Source organism: Aotus nancymaae, unplaced genomic scaffold, assembly GCF_030222135.1.
Source record: "Aotus nancymaae isolate 86718 unplaced genomic scaffold, 86718_ANA_hifiasm-v0.15.2.pri h1tg000019l, whole genome shotgun sequence".
NCBI classification, from domain to species: Eukaryota; Metazoa; Chordata; class Mammalia; order Primates; family Aotidae; genus Aotus; species Aotus nancymaae.
Window position 1 is genome coordinate 25,639,265 of NW_026988431.1, and position 24,979 is coordinate 25,664,243.

The following is a 24,979-nucleotide window of genomic DNA, read 5'->3' on the forward strand; positions in this document are numbered from 1 at the left end:
TTTGGATTTGTGTGGGTTGGAGTCATCTCTATGAGCAGTTGATGGATTAACAATCTGAGTGCCTTGCAGGTGACCTGAGCAGGTCTTTGAGGTTGTAAAAGCAACTGTAAGGACCAAGTCATATTTTGGTCATTTCGAAGGTCCTTATTGCTGCCTTGAATTAGCTGGCGGTGATAGAGACAGTAGCTTGAATGCATTCATGTGTCTTCTTCTTCCACAGGGAGAACGAGGCCTCCAGGGTCTTCCTGGACTCCGAGGTGAGGAAGGATGCCCCGGTATGAGGGGGCCTAAGGTGAGTGAGACCTTGAGCTGTGGGATTCTTTCTCTTTCTTGGCTTCATCTCTTGAGTTTGAGGAAAATCGTAATTCCTCAACATAACTATGAAGTCTTAGCTACTCCTCAGATTAAAAGTTTCCCAGAAGTAAAGCCTGAGACAAAGAATCAATTGCAAGTATTTTACTGGGAGATCATGCTAGTAAGCAATAGTAGGGAAGTAAGGAAGTGAAATAAGGAGGAAAGGAGGCCTGAAAATGGTACATTATCAATCAGATCACCACTGTAGGTAGATGGAGCGTAATCCTGCTGAGGAACTCTGGCAGCCAGAGTTGAACATGCATCTGAGTATATCCCACTTAAGGGGTGAGGGAGCTGGGGTGTTTATACACCACATCCCATCAAAAATTAGTTGACGGCGACTTCCGGGAGGTATTAGTTCCTAGCACTTTTGACCTGTCTTGCATGTGGGTAGAGCAGGCCCTGGTCCCTGAAAAAACCCTCAGAAAAGAGTGACAGGTGCTGGTGGTTGAAAGTAGGATAGAGAACACTAAAGTTTTTTTTAATTTTAAGTTCCGGGGTACATGCGCAGGATGTGCAGGTTTGTTGCATAGGTTAACATGTGCCATGGTGGTTTGCTGCACCTAACAATGCATCTCCTAGGTATTAAGCACAGCATCCATTAGTTATTTTTCCTGAACACCACCCCTCGACAGGCCCCAGTGTGTGTTTTTCCCCTCCCTGTGTCCATGTGAGAACACTAAAGTTTTAAAGCCTGAAGGGATACAGGTACACCTTTTCGGGTGGTTACATTAAATGTCCCTCACCTGTCCAGGGTCGGAGACTCTCCCTTAATAAAGTTAAAAAAAATTATACAATCTAAGCATCCTGAAGAGAGTTTTCCTAACCACAATGACCGTGTTCTGTATACCTATCAAATTACTCTTCCATTAATTAATTTGTCCTGTTGTTCCTTGAAGCCCTCCCATGCTTACTGGCCAATGTATTATCACTTTTGTTTGAAAGATATCATCATTTTAATAACAGGCAGGTCCCACTATGTGAGGAGTTACAAAGTGCAATTTTCTCCAGGTTCCAGGCAAAGGAGGGTGGTAGTAATCAGGGCGCTGTAATGCCCACCACATTTGCCAGACAAGGCATCTTCATTTCGATTTATTATTGTAGTTGCATTTTCTTCAAACCAGGAAGCATATGGTTTCCGAAATAAAACAAGGGCTTAACAATCTCATTGAAGCTCAATTCTTGTGATCTCTTTTTAACTTTAGGGAGCAAGAGGATTTTCAGGAGAGAAGGTAGGTAATCTCGTTTACTCTTTTTTTTTTTTTTTTTTTTTTTTTGAGACGGAGTTTTGCTCTTGTTACCCAGGCTGGAGTGCAATGGCGCGATCTTGGCTCACCGCAACCTCCGCCTCCTGGGTTCCAGCAATTCTCCTGCCTTAGCCTCCTGAGTAGCTGGGACTACAGGCACGCGCCACCATGCCCAGCTAATTTTTTGCATTTTTAGTAGAGATGGGGTTTCACCATGTTGACCAGAATGGTCTCAATCTCTTGACCTCATGATCCACCCGCCTCGGCCTCCCAAAGTGCTGGGATTACAGGCGTGAGCCACCGCGCCCGGCCTCATTTACTCTTCTTAAACTGGATAGCTGTTTCTTTGGGAAATACAATACTTATTTCAATCATATTTCTTTGCCTGAGTGAAGAGAGACTTCAGACTTTTAGGCAAGGGAATTTGTCAGATGACATTAATAGTCAAACTTCCATGCTAATGAGTGACTACTTGTAAGACATCTATTTCAGCTTTAAGGTAGTGACATATTATTGTTTTCAAGCCTTGCTGACTCTCTATAAAAATTGGGCCACCATATTCATCACATGGTGGTCTAGAAGTGTTGGTCCTGAAGCCAAGGTGTGGTAGGGAGGGTCTGGTCAAGATGAACATCAAATGGAAGAGGAGTGCTGGGGTGAGGTTGTTAGGAAAGGAGTGGGCACAGGAAGGGAATGATTTGCATTCAGATTCAGAATCATAGTATCCATTTGCTGATTCATTCATTCAAAAAGTATTTATTAGGTACCCACCCTGTTCCCCACATTATCCTAGGGAGTGGTTACAAAATGATGAACAAGGTAGACAAGGGCTCGTGGAGCTTCCTTATTTATGTTTTCTGGTACCACCGATTAACCTCCTGTGGCCTGTGGTGAATATGCCATGTCATTCTATTCCAAGAGTTTGGTATACTTATTTTTATGTACTAACTCAGCTGTGCTTTGTTTAAAAAAAATGCCTGAAACTTGATTTTCTTTTGTGGACAGTAGGAGTAAATCAACTATTTCACACATGTAAATGCATTTTATTTTGCTTGCAAAACTCTGACTTTTTCTTTAAAAGATTCTGCCGGGTATAGTGGCTCACGCCTGTAATCCCAGCACTTTGGGAGGCAGAGGCAGGTGGATCACAAACTCCTGATTACAACTACAGGAGTTTGAGACCAGCCTGACCAATATGGTGAAACCCCGTCTCTACTGAAAAATACAAAAATTAGCAGGGTGTGGTGGCACACACCTGTAGTCCCAGCTGCTTGGGAGGCTGAGGCAGGAGAATCGCTTGAACCTGGGAGGCAGAGGTTGCAGTGAGCCGAAATCCTGCCACTGCACTCTGGCCTGGGTGACAGAGTGAGACTCTGTCTCAAAAAAACACACAAAAAAAGATTCTTTATAATGAATATATTAACAGTCATTTGGGGATAATTGGCAAAATGAAGGGCCCATAATTTGAAAGTGATGGAATATTTGATGAGATGTCACCGTGTCACTGCCCAGTTTTACTCTTATCCCCTAATTAGCCTCGGTTTTTCATTTCCTTTCTTTTTTAAAAATTTTATCTCCCATAATGCACACAAATGCATACACACTCATTTAGTTCCTCCTTAATCTGTGGACTACCAGGTTTCCATTAAATTAATTAATTCAGGCATATTTGCCATCTTTTTAAAGAAAGTCAATGACAAAAGGACCATTTTTAGCATTTGACAACCAGTGTTTCATTTGTTTTTGTGAAAGAGCTGTTTGTTCCAAGTGCAAAAGTTTAAAGGGAGTCTTCCTTATCCATTCAAATTTTGAGGTTAAAAAATATGTATACATTTTTAGCACCTGAAGGTATAAGGTAAAACAGTATATAATCCTAATAACTATTTCAGGAAGAAAATAATCATTACTTTTTAGTAACTAGGTGCAGTATATAAGTGTTACAGAAAGTCTAGGTTCTGCATCAACTGAAAAAATATTAGCAAGGAAATTAACATCAATGAAATATTGACATACACTCGTTTCTCTTGTCTCTAACATTCTGATGTTCCTTTGCTCTACAGGGCAAGCCTGGTGAGGAAGGAGCTGATGGCTTGGATGGAGAACAGGTGCTGAAGTTTCTCATTTAATGTTTGTCTTTCTATTAATCTGGCATTTATACTCTTGTAGAGAGTACAGCTTTTTCATGACTAGCTAGAATTTTTAACATGCATACTCAACAATGTTTAATGTTAATCTATATATTTTTCCTCATCCCCCAAATACAAGGACTCTAGAAATTTTAATCAACTCCCTCCCATATTGCATATTATTGTCTAGTACTTTATTTCCATTTTATTTTTGTTAAATTCTACCAATCACACATTCTTATTGTTGTTTTATATAGTCAGTGCTTATCTACTTTACCCTCATGTTTACTCATCTCACTGATACCTTCCCTGTAGTCATTGATACCTTCAAAAGAACATGAAAAGAATCATGCTTCTTTTGCCTAAGGCATGACTTTTAGGATTTCCCTTAATGAAGGTCAGTTCATTGTAAACTCTTCTTGTTTTTCTGAAAATCTCTTTGAAAGATAGTTTAGTTCATTGGGTAAGCAATTCTGGTTGACGGTTACTTTCTCTCCGCACTTTGAAAATGTAATTTTATAGTCTTCTGGCCTCTATTGTCTTCTACCTTTCATTATTGCCATTAAGAAGTTACCTGTCAAAATAATTGTTCTTCTGTAAGCAACCTTTAAAAATGTATAAGGATGCTTTAAATTTTCCCTTTGATTTTAGTTTTTGACAGTTTCAATATAATTGTCCAGGTGTGGATTTCTTTTTATGTATTCTGCTTGGGACTTGTCAGTCTTTCGAATCTGAGTGTTTATGTGTCTTATAAATTTTGGAAATCTTCAGTGCTTAATTTCAAAATCATCATGTTGACTTTTTGTTTTTCTTATTTTCCCTATTATTTCTTCGCGGAAATCTAATTAGAAATTTGTGAAAACTTCTCATTTTGCCCTCAGTGTCTCTTAACTGCTCTTTTATGTTTCTATTTCTTTGTTATTCTGTGCAGCATTCTGTATAATTTCTTCAGTTTCTAGTTCACTAATTCTCACCTCACTTGTGTTTAATATGATATTTAATTTGTCAATCAGAATTTTAATTTTAATTATATTTTTCACTTCAAGTGGTTCTATTTGATCCTTTCTGAAATCTACTTGGTCTCCTTTCATAGTTGGTTATTTTATTCATTCTCTTCTAATTATTTAAACATATTAAATATACTCATTTTATATTCAGTATATTAGAATCCCAATATTTGCAGTCATTGCAGGTCTGATTTTGTTGTGTGTTGTTTCTGCTGGCTTCTCCTTCATGGCATCTCCCTCATGTGTGTTGTGACTTTTGGTTTAAACTCATTTTTTTGATGGAATGTTATCTGTGAGACTTCATTAGGGCTTGAGTTGAGATTGTTTGCTTCTGCCATGTTCCTAGTGGCAAAACCATCTAGGACCACCCTAAAATAAATTGTCAGCTTGAGGCCCTTCACACCACACACACAGAGAGACACACACACCACACCACACACAGACATGCACACCACACACACACACACACACACACACACAATTACAAGAAGCCCTCAGGACAGCCATGAGCTATTACCTCTCTGCATTCTTGCTTTCTCTTTATTATGAACCATAAGAATTTTTAAAATCAGATTTTAATGTATACAAAATATATTTTAATTTATCTGGAATTTTAAATTGTTTTTCAGTGGGAGGGTTACATCTAGGCTGTCACATTGTCAGAAATAGAGTAAAGGTACTTTCTACTCTTGGCTAGAATGTAAAAATACATAAAGAAAAATTTTGCCAGGACTGGTAACAGACAGGTTGTTTGTATGTTCACTTTTCTTTTTTTAGGGTGATCGTGGAATCCCAGGGTCACCCGGAGAAAAAGGAAATAGGGGAAATCGGGTAAAGTATGATGATATTCTTTCATTTTCCTGTTAAGTAACCTGACATGGATAGTTTATTTTTAAACTGTGGGAAACTGTGGGGATAAATATCATCTAGTGGTTTAAATCCTACGGAGTTAAATGGGGAGTTAAAGGGCAATTAAAGTGAGATAGGTGTTTGGAAGTTTCGCCTAAGGTCTGACTCTGCTGATGGTGAAGTGAGTAATGTAAATCCTGTGACTTAACCTTTTGTGGTTGAGAACAGTGATCATGTCACTCTCCATCTCACAAGCTTCTCATGGCTCCCTGTCGTCAACGATTTAGTGTTACATCCAAGGCCTTTCAACCACATTCTTTACAAATCTCTGTCAAGAAATGTCTTCCCAGGCTCACTGATTCCGAAATGTTGCTTATGCATGCCCACCTCTATGTCTTTGCTCATGCCAGCTGCCTCTCCTGGAATGCCTTTTTCCTGCTCCCATATTCAGTGCTTAATCTGAATATCACCTTTTCCTGAATGCCCAGTTCCTCTCTTTCTTCCTTATAACGGCTTCCTTGGCATGTCAGTTTGTAGAGATCTTTGCCTTCTTGATATACATGCAATTATTTGTACTTTCTATTTGACAGTGATCACACACTTCCTCCAGAGGGTAATTCTGTCTCCATGTAAGGGATGGCAGATACCTGGCATATGTCCCACGACCCTCCTTTCCTGTTCCTGTGGCAGACGTTACTAACCAATTATGGAATTCGACGTGGCTGAAGGATCCATCTCAACACAGTACTATAGTCAGCCTCTTTTGATTGATAGGATTAGACATCAAGGGGGTAATTTATTTGCTTATGCTTCTTTGTACTCCTCATCAAATAAGAGTAATGCTTTTACACCAAGGGTGAACAATTAGTGATATGGATTGATTTCCTGATAGATGAAACAGGAAGAGTCAGAAGACATGGCCCTTTATTGAAGTTTAATTTCTAACTTGAAGTTTATGGATCAGACTTCAGAGAAGGTGGGGGACACCATACTTTCTTAACACTGGAGAGCCTTCAGTTTCAGCTAACTTTAGTTAAATTCAATAAACACCTGTCAAGTGTTTATTGTCCCTACCTGTGGGACATTTGCTAGATATAAAAAAAGGGTTCCAAGATACATAAGTCATGGCTCTGACCAACAAAGAGCTTATTGACTGTGCAGGAGATATAATTGGTACAGGAAAAACTATGATATGAGATAGGATAAGCTACAGGATGTAAGAATGGTGCAAATAAAGAATCAATAGGAGCACAATGACTTGGAGAGGAAACTAAAATAGATCGGCTTTTCTTCATTTGAGCAGTCATCAAAATTTATTGAGCATCTATTGTAATCAAGGCATGATTCTAGAATGGGAAACAAAACAGGCATGGGCTCTTAGGATTGGCCTCTATGGAAAAAATAGACATGAATGAAATAATCATGGAAATAGATATCATATCACTGCTGAGGTAAGGGTATGGAGAGGAATATGACAGGAGATTTGACCCAGCCTGTGCAATCAGAAAGGTTTCGTTGAGGACGTGAAGATGGGATGAAATTTAAAAGATAGGTAAGAATTAATCAGGGAAGAGAGAAGGAGGCAAGAGAATAACTTCTATATTAAGGTCCTGTGGCATTTAAGCAGGTGCCAAAGAGTGAGAGGATTCCAGCTTTCCAGACAATGCAGGAAATCAAGACATTTTTGCTCAGACCTCTGTGAGAGGGACTGGGAGAGAAACACATTGTATTCTAGCTTAAGAAAAAGGCTCAAGGAAAGGATTAGAATTAGACGAAATTAGGATAGGTTTGGAAAAATAAGGATCCTAATTTCATAAGAGTGGAGGATACACTGTTTCTCTAAGTTAGGCACATCTGTTTCATAGATGAGAAAGTGGAGTCTTAGAAAAGTCTAAGAAATTCACCTATGTAGGAAATTAAAAAGCAGGATTGGAACCTAGAATTATCTAGCTCCCTTTTACCATTATATTAGGCCAGGAAAGAGACAAGGAGGCATCTCAAGTGAGAGTATGAGGTGGCTTCTTTTGGAGTCTGGAGAACATTTTATTTCCATTGTGTCTGAAAGCTGGAACAGTGATCCCATCTGTTCATCATGCACACCCGCCAGCTCCAGGCATGTGATGTCATCTGAGGAAGACACCTGTGGTGGAGCCTCTCTCCACTTCACGGCTCTGTAGCCACTACGACACAGGGATGGCACTGATGGTGGCAGGTTTTAAGAGAAGCATCATTTACTTACCATGTCATAGTCCTATGGCAAGTTTCTTCACTTCTCTGGTTTCCTATCTGCAGTAGTCAGGAGCTCTGGAAACATTGTTCTCTCCTTTCTGTTCTTATTCATGAGATCTTGCTCTACCACTACTACCCATGCTCATGATGGAGAAAGCCCTCCTCACCACCAACCCCTTTCTAAACAACAACAACAAAAACACGTGTTTCTGTGTGGAGCGTCAGCAAGGGGTGGGAAGATCAAAGAATTTGATGGTAGGGAAACCTGGGTCCAGCTTCCTAGAATCTCAGGTCCTGTGTAATGCAAATCGGTGAATTCCTGAGTTGTGAGGGTTAAATGAGGTAATACATATCTAGGGCCAAGCATATGGCAGATAGCCAATAAAAGCATGTCCTTTACCTTTCAATCTCACCTCTGTGGCAGTGGATGCTTTAAAATTCAAGTACTAAGTTGCTCTTTTCATTTGATTCTCATTTTCCCTCTTAATATTCTCTTCTCTCTAGCAATATATGATTTTTAAAAGTAACACCTTTTTCTCTTTGTGATTTAAGGGCTTGCCGGGACTGCCAGGACAACCTGGAGAGCTTGGAGAGCCTGGGTTAAGGGGAGATCCTGTGAGTGATGTCGGGGGATTTCTGCTGCTTTAATTCCAGGGACTGGAGAACTGTTTGCTCATGACACAAAGGCAAAGAGCAATTAATTATTCACTAATAAAGCATCTGTTCACCTTGTCTTAGTATTGCAACAAATAAGAGAGTTGAGGGAAAAACTTGTAGAGAAGTTGAGTTCTTAGCAAATTTGGAATTTTAATTGCGTTAAGTGTCTGAGGTTTTTAGGTCCAGACAATAAAAAGGGTCCACTTTAGTTGTGCCTTATTTTGTTTTGTTTTAAATAATTCTTCCTATAATTTCTTTTCTGTTTATTTGAGGTAATGAACCCTTTATTTTCTCAGGGGGATCCTGGAACTAATAGCTATATCCAAGGTCCTAAGGGAGAAAAAGGAAGGCGTGGGCATCAGGTAAGATGGTCTCTGTTTCCTTGGGGGGTTACATGGGAACACATGCTAGCTGGGGTAGAAGAGTTGGGCGTTCTGGTAGAATCAGCATTAAAAAAAACAGAGAGCAAGCCTGTAGGAATCCGTTGTCCGTGGAGATAGGAGCTCTGAATCGCAATCTCCACTGACATCCTCATCCTTGCATACTTAATTCATAGTTTTTTTTTCTATACAAATTCTTTTTTTTTTTTTTTTTTGAGACGGAGTTTCGCTCTTGATACCCAGGCTGGAGCGCAATGGCGCGATCTCGGCTCACCGCAATCTCCGCCTCCTGGGTTCAGGCAATTCTCCTGCCTCAGCCTCCTGAGTAGCTGGGATTACAGGCACGCGCCACCGTGCCCAGCTAGTTTTTTGTATTAGTAGAGACGGGGTTTCACCATGTTGACCAGGATGGTCTCGATCTCTTGACCTCGTGATCCACCCGCCTCGGCCTCCCAAAGTGCTGGGATTACAGGCTTGAGCCACCGCGCCCGGCCCTATACAAATTCTATCTCCTACAACGTGACATCTTTTGTCTTGATTTCCTCATCTCCAAAATGAAAGCACCAGACTCAATGATGCCTAAGATATTTCTAGTTTTCCAAATTCTCTATCTTTATAATGATGTATTAATTTTAGATGTATTCATGGTCATTACAGTGCTAGCTTGCTTTCTGTCACAACCAGTGCTGACTGATGTGAACTGGGTATTAAGCTATTTTTAAAGGTAAAATCCTTGCTTAGTTCCGAAGGCTAGAAGCATTGTGATAGAAGGCATCAGAGAAGGAAAAAGACTTGTTAACTTTGATCGATGTTAACTTCTTGGCAGCCATTTTTAGATTCTCATGTCCCAGACATTAAAATGCATGATTCTGAAAAATGACTAAAATAACCCAAGTGTTTCAGTCCTCATATCTTTCCTAATTTCCAGGCATGAGGTCTGCATAGCAAAATGTCTGCAGCTGGAGAGGAACGTCTATTACTCTGAACTTCACTTTTTCATCCTTTGACAAAACTATAGGATATTGGCTCTCTTCTCTAGCTAGTTTGCATTCCGTTTATATATGTCTAGATCCTGAGTTAAATGCAGTTTGTAACAAGATCATTATTATGTCACTGTGTGAGAAAACCAGCATGACTTGCTGCAAGAATCTCATCTTGTTGTTAATCGCAGTTGTTTTGGACAAACCCCATTGAGAGGGTTTCCTGTGGTGAGTTGACATCAGAGAGCCCTGTGAATAGCCACTCAATTGGCTATGGAATTGAGCTAAGGGAGCCGCAGGACAGCAACCCTTAACCCATGTGGGCCCCAGTTTCCTCATCTGTAAGACGGGAAGATAAAGAAACCATTTCAAAGCTTCCGTGAGTTGTGGTTGTTGTGAGAAGAAAGATCATGATCCGTATACTCAGATTTGCTCAAGGTTTCACTGCTGGGAAGGAACCTAGGCCTCTAGACAAATTGTCCAGTGCTGTGTACATCACAGCACAGCAGCCACAAGCTGCATGTTCACAGCTTTCTGAGGTCTCCATCCTGACTTTTGCAGAGGGTTAACTTTGAGCACCAGATCCCTAAATTGTACATGCAAATAAAACTGCAACCCTCTGGGGCAGTGCCGTGAGGTATTCCATTTGCATTCCCCATGGTTTCTACTCCCATGCTGGGCCAAAAAAGGGTGGTAACTAAATACCCTTTGAATAGACTTAGGGAACAGAAGTCACTCGTACCAGCTACATTATTACCCTGCAGCTGGTAGATGCTGACATTCTAGCCTAAGCTTGTCCAACTCACTGCCTGCGGGCAGCATGTGGCTCAGGATGGCTTTGCATGCAGCCCAACACAATTTGGAAACTTTCTTAAAACATTATGAGTTGTTTTTCTCTTCTTTTCTTTCTTTCTTTTTTTTTCGGCTCATTAGCTTTCGTTAGTGTTGGTGTATTTTATGTGTGGCCCAAGACAATCCTTCTTGCTCCAATGTGACCTAGGAAAGCCAAAAGTTTGGACACTCCTGTTCTAGCCGGTTAAGTGCTGTTGGAGATTGCTCCCCAGGGGGCAACCTTTCCTTTCCGAGATGAACCAAAGAGCAGATTAAATGTTGCAATCTGGATGGAGAAGGTTTCCTGATGAAGCAGTCTTTCCAACCAAGCAGAGCAGCTTTATTACATACCTAATATTGGAGAAAGCTTGGTGAACCAATCATACCAGTCAGAAGCGAGAAAGCAACACTTCGGGGGAGAATGAAAATCAGTAACCACCTTTTTGAGAGGCAATAGGCAAGGCACATTAGTCATCAGGATTACCGTTTTTTGTTTTTGTTGTTATTTTGTTTTTAAATATGCAAAGGACAGAAAACCTGCCTAACAGTGTTTAGCTAATAAATGTGTTTTATAACCCAGAGACAGGTGATGACCACTTTGGCACAGCAGCTTATGATCGCAGAGAGCCTCAGTGATGTAGTCAGCGCCTCTCCTTCTACACTGCCACCCTCAGGGTGTCAGCTTTCCGTCCCTAGGCTTAGCAGCTCCAAGTGTTTTGTCTTCCCCTTTACATAAAATGCCAGAAGAAAAGGGGCTTTCCTTTCATCAAATTACTCTGGGCAACATTCTCTTTATAGTTCATTAGCTAAAACAGGCCGTGCGCTCTCCACCTGCCCTTGCCCCATTTCAAGAGATGCAGAAAAAGCAAGTCTCTAACCAAGGGAAATGGGATCACCACAGTGGTTTAGGCCTGTGGTAATTCATCCCTTGGAGCTGGGTGTGTTGTTGCCCCAAACAAAACTAAAAAGACCAAACAGATTTTCTTAGCGTGGAGGAAAGGGGACGGCCTGTTTTATAGGCCACCAACTGAGTCTGCCACAGCTTTAAGATGGGTATATCATTTGATCTGCTCTTTTTAGTCCTAGAAATTTATCAGGAAGCTAATCATGGTGCAACACAAAGGTTTAGCTCCGAGGATGGTCATTGCAGTGATTTGTAAAGTAGTAAAACATTGAGAATATTTGAATGTTTAATAATAAGGGATTATTTATATAAACAATGCTCTTCCACACAGTGGAATAGTATTAGGCCATGAAACATAGAAGATGATTTCATGATATGGAAAACATCCACCATGTAATATTAAGTGAAAAAAGCAGGTTACAAACCCTGTATTTAATGTGAGTCCAAATTTGTAGACTATTTCTATATCGCCAAAATTATGTCTTTCTTTTTAATGAATTTCCATTTTCATTTTAGATTCGGGAATACATGTGCAGGTTGTTACAAGGGTATATTGTGGGGTACTGAGGTTTGAGCTTCTATTGATTCCGTCGCCCAAATAGTAAACATAGTACCCAATAGGAAGCTTTTCACTCCTTGCCCCCCTTCCTGCCTGCCCTCTCAAAGTCCCCTGTGTCTGTTGTTCCCATCTTTATGTCTGTGTGAACCCAAGATTTAACTCCCACTTATAAATGAGAACATGTGGTATTCGGTTTTCTATTTTTGCGTTAGTTCATTTAGGATAACGGGCTCCAGCTGCATCCATGTTGCTGCAAAGGACATAATTTAGTTTTCTTTTATGGCTGAGAGTGTATGCACTTTACATGGGACACAGTGTCCGTCGTCAGCACCCTCAGTGCCTTTAGAAGAAGTGTGTTACCTTTTCTTTCAGTACACAGTAGAACTGGGTTTGGCCTCCAGCTCGCTTATGGCAGAGGCTGTGGACACTGTCGGTTGCCAGCCCATATCCATTCCCTTCTATGGTATAAAGGAAGAGAGATAGGAAGGAAGGAATAGAAGGAAGAAAGAAGGAATGTAGAAGGAAAGGAAGGAGGGTGAGGGAGGAAGGGAAAGAAGAAAGGAAGGAAGTGAAAGGAGAGAGAAAAACCAACTTGTTTGTAGCAGCAACATGCCAGCCCCTAGTGTTTCTTTACCTTGATTGTATTATTTGTATTGTTGAAATAGTCCATAATGAACCTGTTACTTTTTATCCTAACTCTTCATTCTGAAAAATTTCAAATCTGTGGAAAAATGCAGTTGTAAGGCTAAATACCAATGTTTAACCTTTAGCCATATTTGCTTTATATCTTTTTATACATATATATGTAGGGGTGTGTGTGTGTGTGTGTAACTGTGGATTCATTAAAGTCTTCATGACGCTTTCCTCTAAATTTCCAACAAGTATTTGTTAAGAAAGAGGATATTCTTCTATATAAATATAATATAATCATCACACTCATGAAATTTAATATTTATACAATATTCTTTTTTTTTTTTTTTCTGAGTGGAGTCTCTCTGTGATGCCCAGGCTGAAGTGCAGTGGCACAATCTTGGCTCACTGCAACCTCCGCCTCCTGGGTTCAAGTGATTCTCTTGCCTCAGCCTACCAAGCAGCTGGGATTACAGGTGTCTGCCACCATACTGCAGATTTTCATATTTTCAGTAGAGATGGAGTTTCACCATATTGGCCAGGCTGGTCCCAAACTCCTGATTTCAAGTGATCCACCCACCTCGGCCTCCCAAAGTGCTGGGATGACAGGCATGAACCACCGTGCTCAGCCAGTATTCTTTTCTTTTTCTTTTTTTTTTTTTTTTTTTTCAATTTATCATCCTCTTTTTATTTTGTTAAATATCTTCTTTTTTTAATTTAATTTTTTTTTTATTGCATTTTAGGTTTTGGGGTACATGTGAAGAACATGCAAGATTGTTGCATAGGTGCATACGTGGCAGTGTGATTTGCTGCCTTCCTCCCCTTCACCTATATCTGGCATTTCTTATTTTCTAATATACAGTCCATATTCAGATTTTTCCACCTGCTCCATGTCTTAGGCAGTTTGGGCTACTGTGGCAGAATATAATAGACTGGGTGGCTTAAATAACAAATATTTATTTCTCATAGTCCTGGAAGCTGGGAAGTCTGAAATCAAGGCCGTAGAAGATTCAGGGTCTGGTGAGAGAGTGCTTTCTGGTTCATAGACGGCCATCTTCTTGGCTGCAACCTCACATGGCAGAAGGAGAGCTAGAATGCTCCTTCAAGCCTCTTTTATAAGGGCACTAATCCCACCACGTGGGCGCCACCCTCGTGGTCTAATCACCTTCCAAAGGCCCCACGTCCTCATACCATCACACTGGGGGCTAGGATTTCAACATATGAAATTTTGGGGGAACACAGGCCTTGAGTCCGTAACACCCCAGTAATGTCCTCTGTGGCTGCTGCTGTTGTTCCAGGATCCAGCTGAGACTATGCAGTGCCTTTAGCTGTCCTGTGCCGTCAGTGCCCTTTCATCACTTTTGCCCAGTTATTTGTTTACACGACACTGCCACTGTACACCAGTTATTTTGCTAAACACCCTTGAATTAGGATCTGTATGATTATTTCCCCATAACTAGATTCAGGCTAAACACTTCTGGCATTATAGCACAAACTTTTTTGTACTTTAAAAACTTTTGAGAAACGCAGTTTTTAATTGTTGCATTCCATTTCAGTAAGTGTTTCTAATATAATTTGATCAACACTTCCCTCATATTGTGGGATCTTTAAATTGTTTCAGAATTTAATCTATTATGAATAACAGTTGGGTGAACAGCTTTGCGTGAAACGTTTTTGTTTCTGTATTTCACGTTATATCCCTATTTATGTATTCCTATTGAGTTAGCATATAACTTTGTGAAATAATGATCTGAAGTCCCCCTACTTGGCATCCCACATGGTTTCCATTTTTCCTAAAAAATGGACTCATTCTTTCTCTGAAAAATACTCATTTTTCCACTTCTGACCCCAAAGAGGTGAGAATACCAGAATCTTTCCTCACTATGACTATATATACTCCTCTCTCTGTCAGCATCTGTATATTTTGATCACCCATGTCTTCAGAGAGATACCTTTCTACCTTCTGTTTCTGTCTTCCACTCAGGACCCTAAATTATACAGGTAGAAAGAGAAATGCCAATATTTTCAAATATTAAGCATGGCTTGTTGGAGGCTACATGTGACTGTGGTCCCAGCATGGTAAACTGTAAGGAGTCATCAAAGGAACAGTCTCTGGGGAAAGATGCCTACAACACTGATATTTTGAAATATCAGAATTTAATGTCGTTTTTTCTTGAGGACCGCTGACCAACAGAACATGCTGAGATCATCAAAATATCCTGTATCTGTGCTGTTCAATATGGTAGCAACTAGCCACATGAAATTATTGAACACTTGGAAGATGGTCAGCATAACAAAGAAACTACATCTTTAATTTAATTGAATTTGGTGTAAATTTAAGTGCCACATCTGCCTAGTGGCTTCTGTATTGGGTAAAAAGTTTTGCCGGCATTTGTTGTTTGTTTCTGATCTTCCCTTTATCTCTTACTTTTCAGGGACGTTCTAGTTTTGATGGAATTCAGGGAGCAACTGGAAATGTTGGCCCTCGGGTAGGTGTAGCAGCTGGAGGGATGTATTTCCCCTGCCTTTGTGGGAGAGGATGGTAGGCTGGGGTGAAAATTGGTTTGTTTCCTTCTCTAAGGTCTCTGCTTTCCGTTTTTCTTAGGGGACAAGAGGAAGGCGAGGTCCGGCAGGGTTAAAGGTCAGTGCTTTCTGGAAAGAGTTGCTCTTTTTTCCACACATGTGACCATATTTATTATTGATACATAATATCTGCACATATTTATGGAGTACATCGATATTTTGATATATACATAGAACACAGAGTGATCACACCAAGGTATTTAGGATATCTATGCCTCAAACATTTATTTCTTTATTTCTTTATGTTGGGAACATTTCAAATATTATCTTCTAGCTATTTTGAAATGTATAATATATTGTTAACTGTAGTCGCCCTACTATACTATCAAACACTAGAACTTATTCCTTCTATGTGACTATTTGTTTTACACATTAATGAACCTCTTTTTTTTTTTTTTTTGAGACAGAGTCTTGTTCTGTCTCCAGGCTGGAGTGCAGTGGCGCAATCTCGGCTCACTGCAACCTCCGCCTCCTGGGTTCAAGCTATTCTTCTGCCTCAGCCTCCCGAGTAGCTGGGACTACAGGCGTGTGCCACCACACCCGGCTAATTTTTTTTTGTATTTTTAGTAGAGACGGGGTTTCATCATGGTGAGGATGGTCTCGATCTCTTGACCTCGTGATCTGCTCACCTCGTCCTCCCAAAGTGCTGGGATTACAGGCGTGAGCCACCGTGCCTGGCCAATGAACCTCTTTTCATTCTCCCTACCTTCACCCCCCTTCTCAGCCTTTGGTAACTATCATTCTACTCCATACCTCCATGAGATCAACTTTTTTAGCTCCCACATGTGAGAAAGAACTTGTGATATTTGTCTTTTGGTGCCTGACTTATTCCACTTAACATAATGACTTCCCATTCCATCCATGTTGCTGCAAATAACAGGATTTCATTCTCTTTTGTGGCTGAATAGTATTTCACTGTGTGTATGCATTGCATTTTCTTTATCTGTTCATCTGTTGATGGAAACTTTGGTTGATTCCACGTTTGCTACTGTGAATAGTGCTGCAGCAAGCAAGGGGGTGCCGGTAACCCTCTGATATGCTGACTTTCTTTCCTTTGGGTAAATGCCCGTTAGTGGAATTTGTGGATCATATGGTAGTTCTATTTTTAACTTTTTGGGAAATCTCTATACTGTTTTCCACAATGACTGTATGAACTTATATTCTTACCAAAAATATGTATCCCTTTTCTCTGCATCTTTGCTAGCATTTGTTGCTTTTTGCATTTTTGATAAAAACTATTCTAACTGGGATAAGATAATAACTCATTGTGGTTTTCATCATTAGTGATGTTGAACATTTTTTCATATACCTATTGGCCATTTGTATGTCTTCTGAGAGATGTCAATTCAGATCTTTTGCCCACTTTTTAATGGGATTGCTTTTTTGCAATTGAGTGTTTGTTCCTTGTATGTGCTAGATATTAGTCGCTTGTTGGGTGAATAGTTTGCATGTATTTCCTCCCATTCAACAGGTTGTCTCTTCACTCTGCTCGTTTTTTTTCTGTTCAGAAGCTTTTTAGTTCGGTACAGGCCCATTTGTCTAACTTTTATGGCTACTTTAAATTGTTCTCTCTGAGGTCAAGGAGAGTGCTGGCTGGGCTGTCTGAGGTTGCATGAGGTTATCATTGAAAGTTTCCATTAAGATTTTTTTTTTCATGAAAAAGGGAAAGTTTATATGGTTATCTGACTCCTCCCCACCCTGCTATAATGTTTCATTTAGATTGAAAAGAAGCTAATATCCTAATATATTAGAGTAGAGCTTTGATTTCTATTATTAATTTTATTTTTATCTATTTCTGTTTCATTGCTCTATGTGCCTATTTTTATACGAGTATCATGCTGTTTTGGTGACTATGGCCTTATAGTATAGTTGATTTTTAAAATAAGAGATATAATTACAAATATTTGTAGGCTTCAGAATGAACTAGGTTTATCCACCATGTCATTGATTTGCTAGTTGACTCAACATTGGAGCACTGGTCATATAGGCCCATTTATGTTCTGAGACTGTAACTTGCTAAAAACCAGTCAGTCCTACCGGAAGAATATAGTTTACAGAGATGCTGAACTCCAACTTACAGCATTCCTTGGACTTTGGGAAAATATGACTCAGTATTATCTATAAAATTAGATCTGCTTTCTTTTGCAAGATGTATAATAAAGTGAAATTCTAAATAAAATTTTATTTATGGAAAAGGTTATATTTATGCCAAACAAATTGATGCATACATTTTTTGTCAGTAAGGCAAGACTTTAAATTTGTTGTTTTTGATAAAATTAAGAATATTATTAATTTTTTTAAAGGTACATAAACCCACCATCCTTCTGCAAGTATTTTCATGTTTTTCTGTTCTCTTGTATTAAAAAAAAGGATTATTATAATGTACATAACATTTTGTATTCTGCTTTTTCCTATTTCCAAATCTCCCTATTATCATTTTAGAACATTATATTTTACTCTATTGAAGTACCATGATGTACTAATCTATCCTTATGTTGAGCATTTAGGTAATTTCTGTTTCGTTGGATATCATAGTAATTGATGTGAAGAACATCAGTGATGTGTATTACAGATTTTTTGTTTTGTTTTTGCTCTGCTGAAATTATTTTCTTAATTTAAATGTATAAGCATAGAGTTATAATAGAGTCTGAACTTAGCTATATATAGCCATATTGTTTTATAAATGTTGCACTATGAATGTCACGAATGTGATAATATGCAAATTAGACAACATTTCCTAACCTGGTTCAAAATTTCTAGCTGTATTCCCTTTAAAATTTGGTTCATGTTTATAAATCTAGAAATCAACTCTTAAAGAGCAGAATAACATAACAGGAATGATTAATAGAAGTACTGAATAGTTTCAAAAACTGATGAAGCACAAGTAATTGATCCACACATTGATTAAATTCTGACTTTGAAGTTTTTGCTCTTTGCATATCTATGAATAATTAATGATCTAGTCAACATGTGAGCAATATGAAAAAGAAGGCAGAATAATTTACAAAGTGGGTGTTATCCTCAATCTTGGAAAACATATCTTCTCTGTAGAAATGAAAATAATTTGTGGGATAAATTAAATCAGGTATAGAATGAATCATTTTAATAACTCACCCTTTGCCTAGAGACCTAGCTTCTTGCCATAAAGATCTGTAGGGTTTCAAAGCCAGTTTTCTGTTATTTTCCCGTGCACTTTGTGTGCCTTTGTCTCGGAGTGTCATGTTTGTTGCTGTGTTCAATATTCTGAGTTTCCTTGTATGGAATAAAAGACCTTAAGAGTAAGAATCTGGTCTTGTATTTTCCCAAGATAAGTGTAAATATCCACATTTCATCTTCAACTTCATCCCTTAAGAGGATTGATCACAACCTGTCAAATCCTGTTTGAATCTTTCTCTTGTGGTTTCAACTGATATATTGCAGGGAAAGCTGCTTTCAATAAGAACACTGAAGATGGCTGGTGAACTCACTATAAGTCTTATTCATTTTGACAGGGTGTGCCTGGAGAATCCGGTGAACAGGGTTACCAAGGAGAGCTTGGGTATCCAGGCTCACAGGTTGTATCTGGGAACTTGGTTTTAGTGCTGAAGGATATTTGTTTGAAATTTCAACTTATTTGTTTGATAAGAATTTAATATAAATCAGAATGGATTTGGATGCCTCCTTTCCAGGACCTCCCAAAGCAGATGGTACAGCCCCCTTTCTGAAAAGATTAAACCACAATAGCTAATATTTATTGACCTCTATGTTCTAGACACTGCCTAAAGCACTTGTATTAACTAATTTAATTCTTCAGTGGGAGTGGGGTTATTATTCTCATTTTACAGGAGAGAAATGAAGAGGAAAGGGAGAAGTTAGGTAAACTGGCAAAAGTCATACAACTAATAAATGATAAGGCTGGGATTGAAACTCAGGCAGTATAGTTACAAAACCAATGCTCTTGATTACTGCCTCTGAAGCTGTGTATTCAAATATTATTTAATTTTTAAAAATTTTATTCATATCTTGGTATAGTGGTATACACCTCTAGTCCCAACTACTTGGGAGGCTGAGGCAGGAGGATCACTGTGAGCTCAGGAGTTCAAGGGTGCAGTGAGCTATGATGGTGCCACGGCACTCCAGCCTGGGCAAAAGAGCGAGACCCCATCATTCACTTTGGTAGGAAAAATCAGTAAAGTGTTTACTAAGTATCTATTATGCACAGGGCACTCTGTTAATAGACCTGGGACATTGATATCATTAAGGCAAGGGTCCTGTCCTCAAGTTACCCAGTGGGGTTTTGTTAGGTTATCGCCTGATAACTGGAAATTTAAACTTTCAACTAGTTCTTTCAGCATCATCTAAGCATAACCCAAATCTGTCATTCTATAAGCCCTTCTGGAACACATTATATGTATTTCTTTTAAAAGCCAAATTGTTTTTAAGTATACACAAATGGAAAAACTTTGAAACAATAAATTTTACTAACATCTTGAATCATTCTCCATAATTAAAAATCCTATGAGTGTCAGATGATAATTTCAGAAGATATCTGCTCCTCTTAGACTTGCTAAAGGCACTAAGGAAAAAAATGGGTAGTCAATGTGTGATTAGAGATTATATTTATTTTATGATGAAAAATAGTATCTGAACTGAAGGGAAAGCAACTAAAAGATGTGTATTTTGCCCGTTTCTTTTTGCTGACTAGCTCAGGACCGCCCCACCCCATCCCCCACCTCACTGCCACTGTTGTGTCCCTGCTTTCCTGTCTATACTCACTTCATTACACAGCTGGGTGGAAGGGAAGCAAGTCATGCTGGGAACCATGAACAAGATAATCAATAAAACCTCTCCTTAATTCTCACCTTCCCACTGGGATGTGAGCGTGATGGTCTGTTTAAATAGATGATTGTCAATACCTCACCTAGGAGAGTACAGGCCATGATCAATCAATACTTCTAATAGGAAAGTGTTTCTCAGAAAAGCTGGAAAATACTGAAGTGTCAAACATCAGCAAAGTAAAATAGATTGGGGAGAAAATGAGCAAATCCCCAGAAGTGTAGTCAGTGAGATTAAGCCACTTAAATGCACCCTTGGCTCTTGATCAAATCGAAAACACAATCTTTTGTCCTTAACCCTTGTGTGTATAAGGAAAGGGTTCATTTTTCAGTGGAAATCAAGAGCCTTGCTGCCCTCTCATCCCCCCTTTAGGATTTAAAATTAGTTGAATGAATTAAAATAAAAAAGCAACGTTCTCAAACTTTAGTACTCATCAGATTCACCTGGAGAGACTGCTAAAAATATAGATGCTGAGGACTCACACCCTCTGCTTCAGATGGAGTGAGTGTGAAGTGAGTGTTCTCGGGTGCTTCAGAGTGCAGATGCTCCCTGATTAAAGTTTGATAAATGAGATAGTGATGGGTCGGGCACCTTAATTTGTGCTTCCACTGGCATCCAAGGTGATTTTGTGGTTACATGGAATGTAAATAAGACTCTTTAAAAACTGGTTGAATTTTAATTTCATCTTTGAATCAGGGGCCAAGAGGAAGGCGAGGACCACCAGGAACTTCTGGACAAAAAGGCTTAGTGGGTGCTCAGGTAGGTTTTTAAAACAGCTACAATGCAGCACTCATTAACACTGGCTGATTTATACCCTGAGTGTTCCTGGATAGATAGCATAAAGCTACACTGTTTGTTCTGGGATATGGGGATATCAGGAATTTCTAGAAAAGCTCATTTGATGCAGTAGATATTGATAATCTGCTATGTATCTCCGACTCTAGGTAAATTGTGGGAGTATAGTGACCAGTGAGATATGGGTTTAAACCTCAAGGGTATGCAATACAAGTTCAAATTTAGCTACAGTAAAAGATGAAATAATAGGCATACAAAACTATAAATAACTAATCTGATCCTCACAAATATATAAGGAAGCATTACTATACCAATTTTATAGATAAGGAAACTGAGGCTAAGAGGAATTAAATGACCTGTCATCCAGATGGTAAGTGTCTAATCTTGGGTCTTGCTAGTGCCTGCTCTATTCTCCAAATAATATCTTGGTGGTTCATAGGAGGCTCAGACAGATTGAGACTGATGATCAGAATGGCTTCCTAAGGAAGTGAGCATTTGGGATGGCTTAGAAACATGAGCAGCATGATTAGAGTCAGGAATGAGTCTCCATCAGGAAACTGAAAAGGGCAGCTTGAAGCCATAGCTCTGTCCCTTTTCTGTCTTGATCAGGAAAAAAAAAATCTGGCCTCATAACTGATTATATTATTGTCAATCTCAGTTGAAAATATTTTCAATTTGGAGCAGGTGAAAGTCTAGGCTTTTATTTTCTGGATCTCTTAATCAAATAATGTTTTCCCCTGTAGCATAGAAATGATTCCCTCAATTCTCAGTATGTGGTAGACGTGGCCTCCTGCTCCCTTATCCCAATGCCCCCAACCCATAGTGTAAGTGTTTATATTATGCATTTTGTATGTTGGAGGATAGAATTAATTAAATGTATTAAATATCAAAGGCTAAGCTTCCATCTATAAGGTGATTTGTGAGCATATTACCAGTTATAAACTATTTCAGTAATAACAAGAGAGACAGAGAGTTAACTTTGTGGCCCTAGTGGTAATTTTGGCTATGGTCTTGTTGCAGGGGAATCCTGGCACTCCAGGGCCTCCAGGTTCAAAAGGAAAAGACGGACTAAGAGGAACAAAGGTAAATGTCAGAGAACATGCTCTTTCTTGATTGTAGCTTGAGAAAACCCCTTGGGTTTTCTTAAACAAATCTTTACTTATACCATCATTTCCAACGTACATTTCTGATACGGTTGGTGATGCTATTGACTGGAGGCAACGCATATAGACGAACATATAGAAAAATAAATCACATGTATAAGTAGACAAAGATGTATCAATAGATAGATAATACATATGGAGTCACCACAAATATAAATGTGCACATCCGAATTTAGAAAAAGCCATGGTAATATAAAATTCTGTAACTGATGTTACATACCTGGTGTTGGTAATTTTCAATACCAAAATTGTTACTATGTTTGCTAGTTATACATATGTAACAAAGCCTAGAGAAAAGTATTAACCTTAGGGTATATGGTATGCTATCAAAACTTGAAAACAGTGACTGTAAAATCTCTAAGGAAAATGACACAAAATTGCATGACCTCACAGAAGAAAATTAATTTTATCTTTTCTCTTTATTATAAAAGGGAGAGCTTGGTGATGCAGGAGAAAGAGGCCCAAGGGGTCAACAGGGACCAAGAGGGCAGCCCGTAAGTCCGGTTTCTCTGTTTTGGACTCTTGATTGAATTTATTTGCCATTTGTTCTTGTTTTATTTAAAATTCTAATATTCTCTTTTTAAATGTATGAAACCACTTTTATTCAGTTCGGAATATATGAGGCAAATCAGGGAGATGTTGTCTAAAAAAATCTCAGTATGCACCACGCCAAATTTTGATGGAGTCATCTACCACAGCATTAAAGTATCTTATCCATCTTTTATATTCCAGTAAGAAATCATGAAAAAAAAAGGCTTGATAAACAAAAATGGCATCAACTTGATGTAATGAATTGAAATGACTTTAATATCATTGCTGTGAACACGAAATTCTAATATTCTTAAGCTAAACTCGTGGTTACAAATACGACATGACCACTAGCACTCTTAGGAATCTGAGTAGTCAAAGTTTCTCAAACTTCTTGTATAAATTAAGAATCCAAAGATGTCTTGGAATTTATTTTGCCTTCTCACATGTTGAAGAGCAAAGTGCCAATGTCCCTCATCTGTTTGACAATGATATCTTATAAGCATTTGAAGTCTTTCAGGAATAGAGAGCTGTTCAGTGAAACACTTTTTTTTTCCCCAGGGCAACAAATAAGACAGCCAGATCAGCAAACTTTTAAGAGTATGGGTTTGATTATTTAGAGTATAGAAGTAATCTTTGGAGACCAAAGTACATAAAATACTTACTTCTACAAGACAACACTTTCAAACACAGGACTATGCATTTTTACCTTAGTTATCACCCTGAACAGGAGAGCAAGTTAGCTATTTTGTGACTATTTTCAAGAGACCTCTCTAAAAATACAGAGTTTGGGTCTCCGAGGTTGCAGATGCTGAAAGTTCTGCACCTCCTTCAGCAAGGAGAAGATGGAGTAACAGCAAATGAACTTCATTTTCACACCTCTGGCCCCTGCCAAGAACTCATTTTTGGCAATCTTCTTTGTCTTATTTTTTTTCTTTTCTAGTCTTTCAGACTTTCCAGTTTAGACCCTAGGAATCTTTTTGTGTCTCCAAATTTTTAATTTTTCCTCTCAATCTATGTACCTGGTTTTGGGGAACCCTTTGTCCATTCAGAAAAAAACACCAATAGGGTTTTGAATTTACTCTTTATTATAGGAAGCTCATTGTCTGTCTATACAGATGCTAAGCTCCCTGGGAGTATCATCATTTTCATGATTATTATCATCACCATCACTGCCACCTCCACCATCATTATCTTCGGCAATAACATCACAACTACCATCACAACTAGCATCATCATCACCATCACCATCACCATCAATGCCATCATTACCATCATCACAATCACCATCACCACCACTACCCCTACTACCATCATTATCACCATTATCACCATTGCTATTACCACCACCACTATCATCATTACTATCACTATCACCATAAACATCACCACCACTATTACCACTATCACTATCACCATTATCCCCATTATTGCCACCACCACCACCATATTATCACCGTCACCGTTGCCACTACCATTGTCATTACCATCACCATTATCAGCACCACCATACTATCACCATCATCACCATTGCCACCACCATCATCATTACCATCACCATCACTATCATCCGTCGCCATTGCTATCACTATCACTACCATCATCACCACCACCTTCACTATTACCATCAGCACTACTACCATTACTACCCCTCTGCCAACACCATCACTACCACTGCCACCACCAGCAGCAGACTAATTACCATTTATCAAGTGCTGTCTCTGTGCCTGACATTGTGCTAAGCACTTTTCATAAGCAATCTCACTAAATCTTCCCAATGAGTATACAGTGTAGATGTTGCTATTATCCCTATTTTACAGATTAGGAAACTGAAGTTTATAGAGGTTTTGCAACTTCCCCAGGGTCACTAATACAACTAATGTTGGAACTGGAATAAAAATTCAGGTCTATCTAGGTTTATAGTCTGTACACTTAACCACTAAACTATATTGCCTCTATTCCAATCTTTTTCTCTGAAGTCTGTGATTTTGTCTGATGATTCATCAGTTCTAGAGCTTCTATTTTTACTTTACCTCACAGGAAAGCAAATTTAGCCCAAGGGAAACTTTGCACAGTGTGTATGACTTCCTACAACCAAGGTATCATCTTGCTGATATACAGATGGGGGCTTAAAAAACCTAAAAACTTCTTTCTATTGTGGTCTTTCAAAGTTTTAAATCTCTTCCAAATCTGGAGTGTTTGTCCTATGAAGGTGGTCTCCCAATCTCCATCAAGCTCATTTGCTATCCCCGCATCATTGATTTAGCCAAGGGTTCATATACTATTATCAACAAGTGTTGATCTGCATGACTCTACAGTTCATCTTATATGTCATCTTCTTA

General features: G+C 39.0%; 1 protein-coding gene across 9 annotated transcripts in view; it reads left to right on the top strand.

Moving 5' to 3' along the window:
* The window catches only part of LOC105727104 (collagen alpha-4(VI) chain-like), a 165,817-nt gene that overhangs the window by 108,815 nt on the left and 32,023 nt on the right, over positions 1–24,979 (top strand). For all 9 annotated transcript variants that reach the window (XM_064378676.1, XM_021674357.2, XM_064378677.1 and 6 more), the window contains 12 exons: positions 221–292; positions 1,560–1,586; positions 3,662–3,706; positions 5,512–5,565; positions 8,365–8,427; positions 8,766–8,831; positions 15,189–15,242; positions 15,359–15,394; positions 18,828–18,890; positions 20,848–20,910; positions 21,967–22,029; positions 22,541–22,603. In XM_064378676.1, coding sequence (XP_064234746.1) covers positions 221–292; positions 1,560–1,586; positions 3,662–3,706; positions 5,512–5,565; positions 8,365–8,427; positions 8,766–8,831; positions 15,189–15,242; positions 15,359–15,394; positions 18,828–18,890; positions 20,848–20,910; positions 21,967–22,029; positions 22,541–22,603 — 669 coding nt within the window. The remainder of the gene's footprint in view (positions 1–220; positions 293–1,559; positions 1,587–3,661; positions 3,707–5,511; positions 5,566–8,364; positions 8,428–8,765; positions 8,832–15,188; positions 15,243–15,358; positions 15,395–18,827; positions 18,891–20,847; positions 20,911–21,966; positions 22,030–22,540; positions 22,604–24,979) is intronic.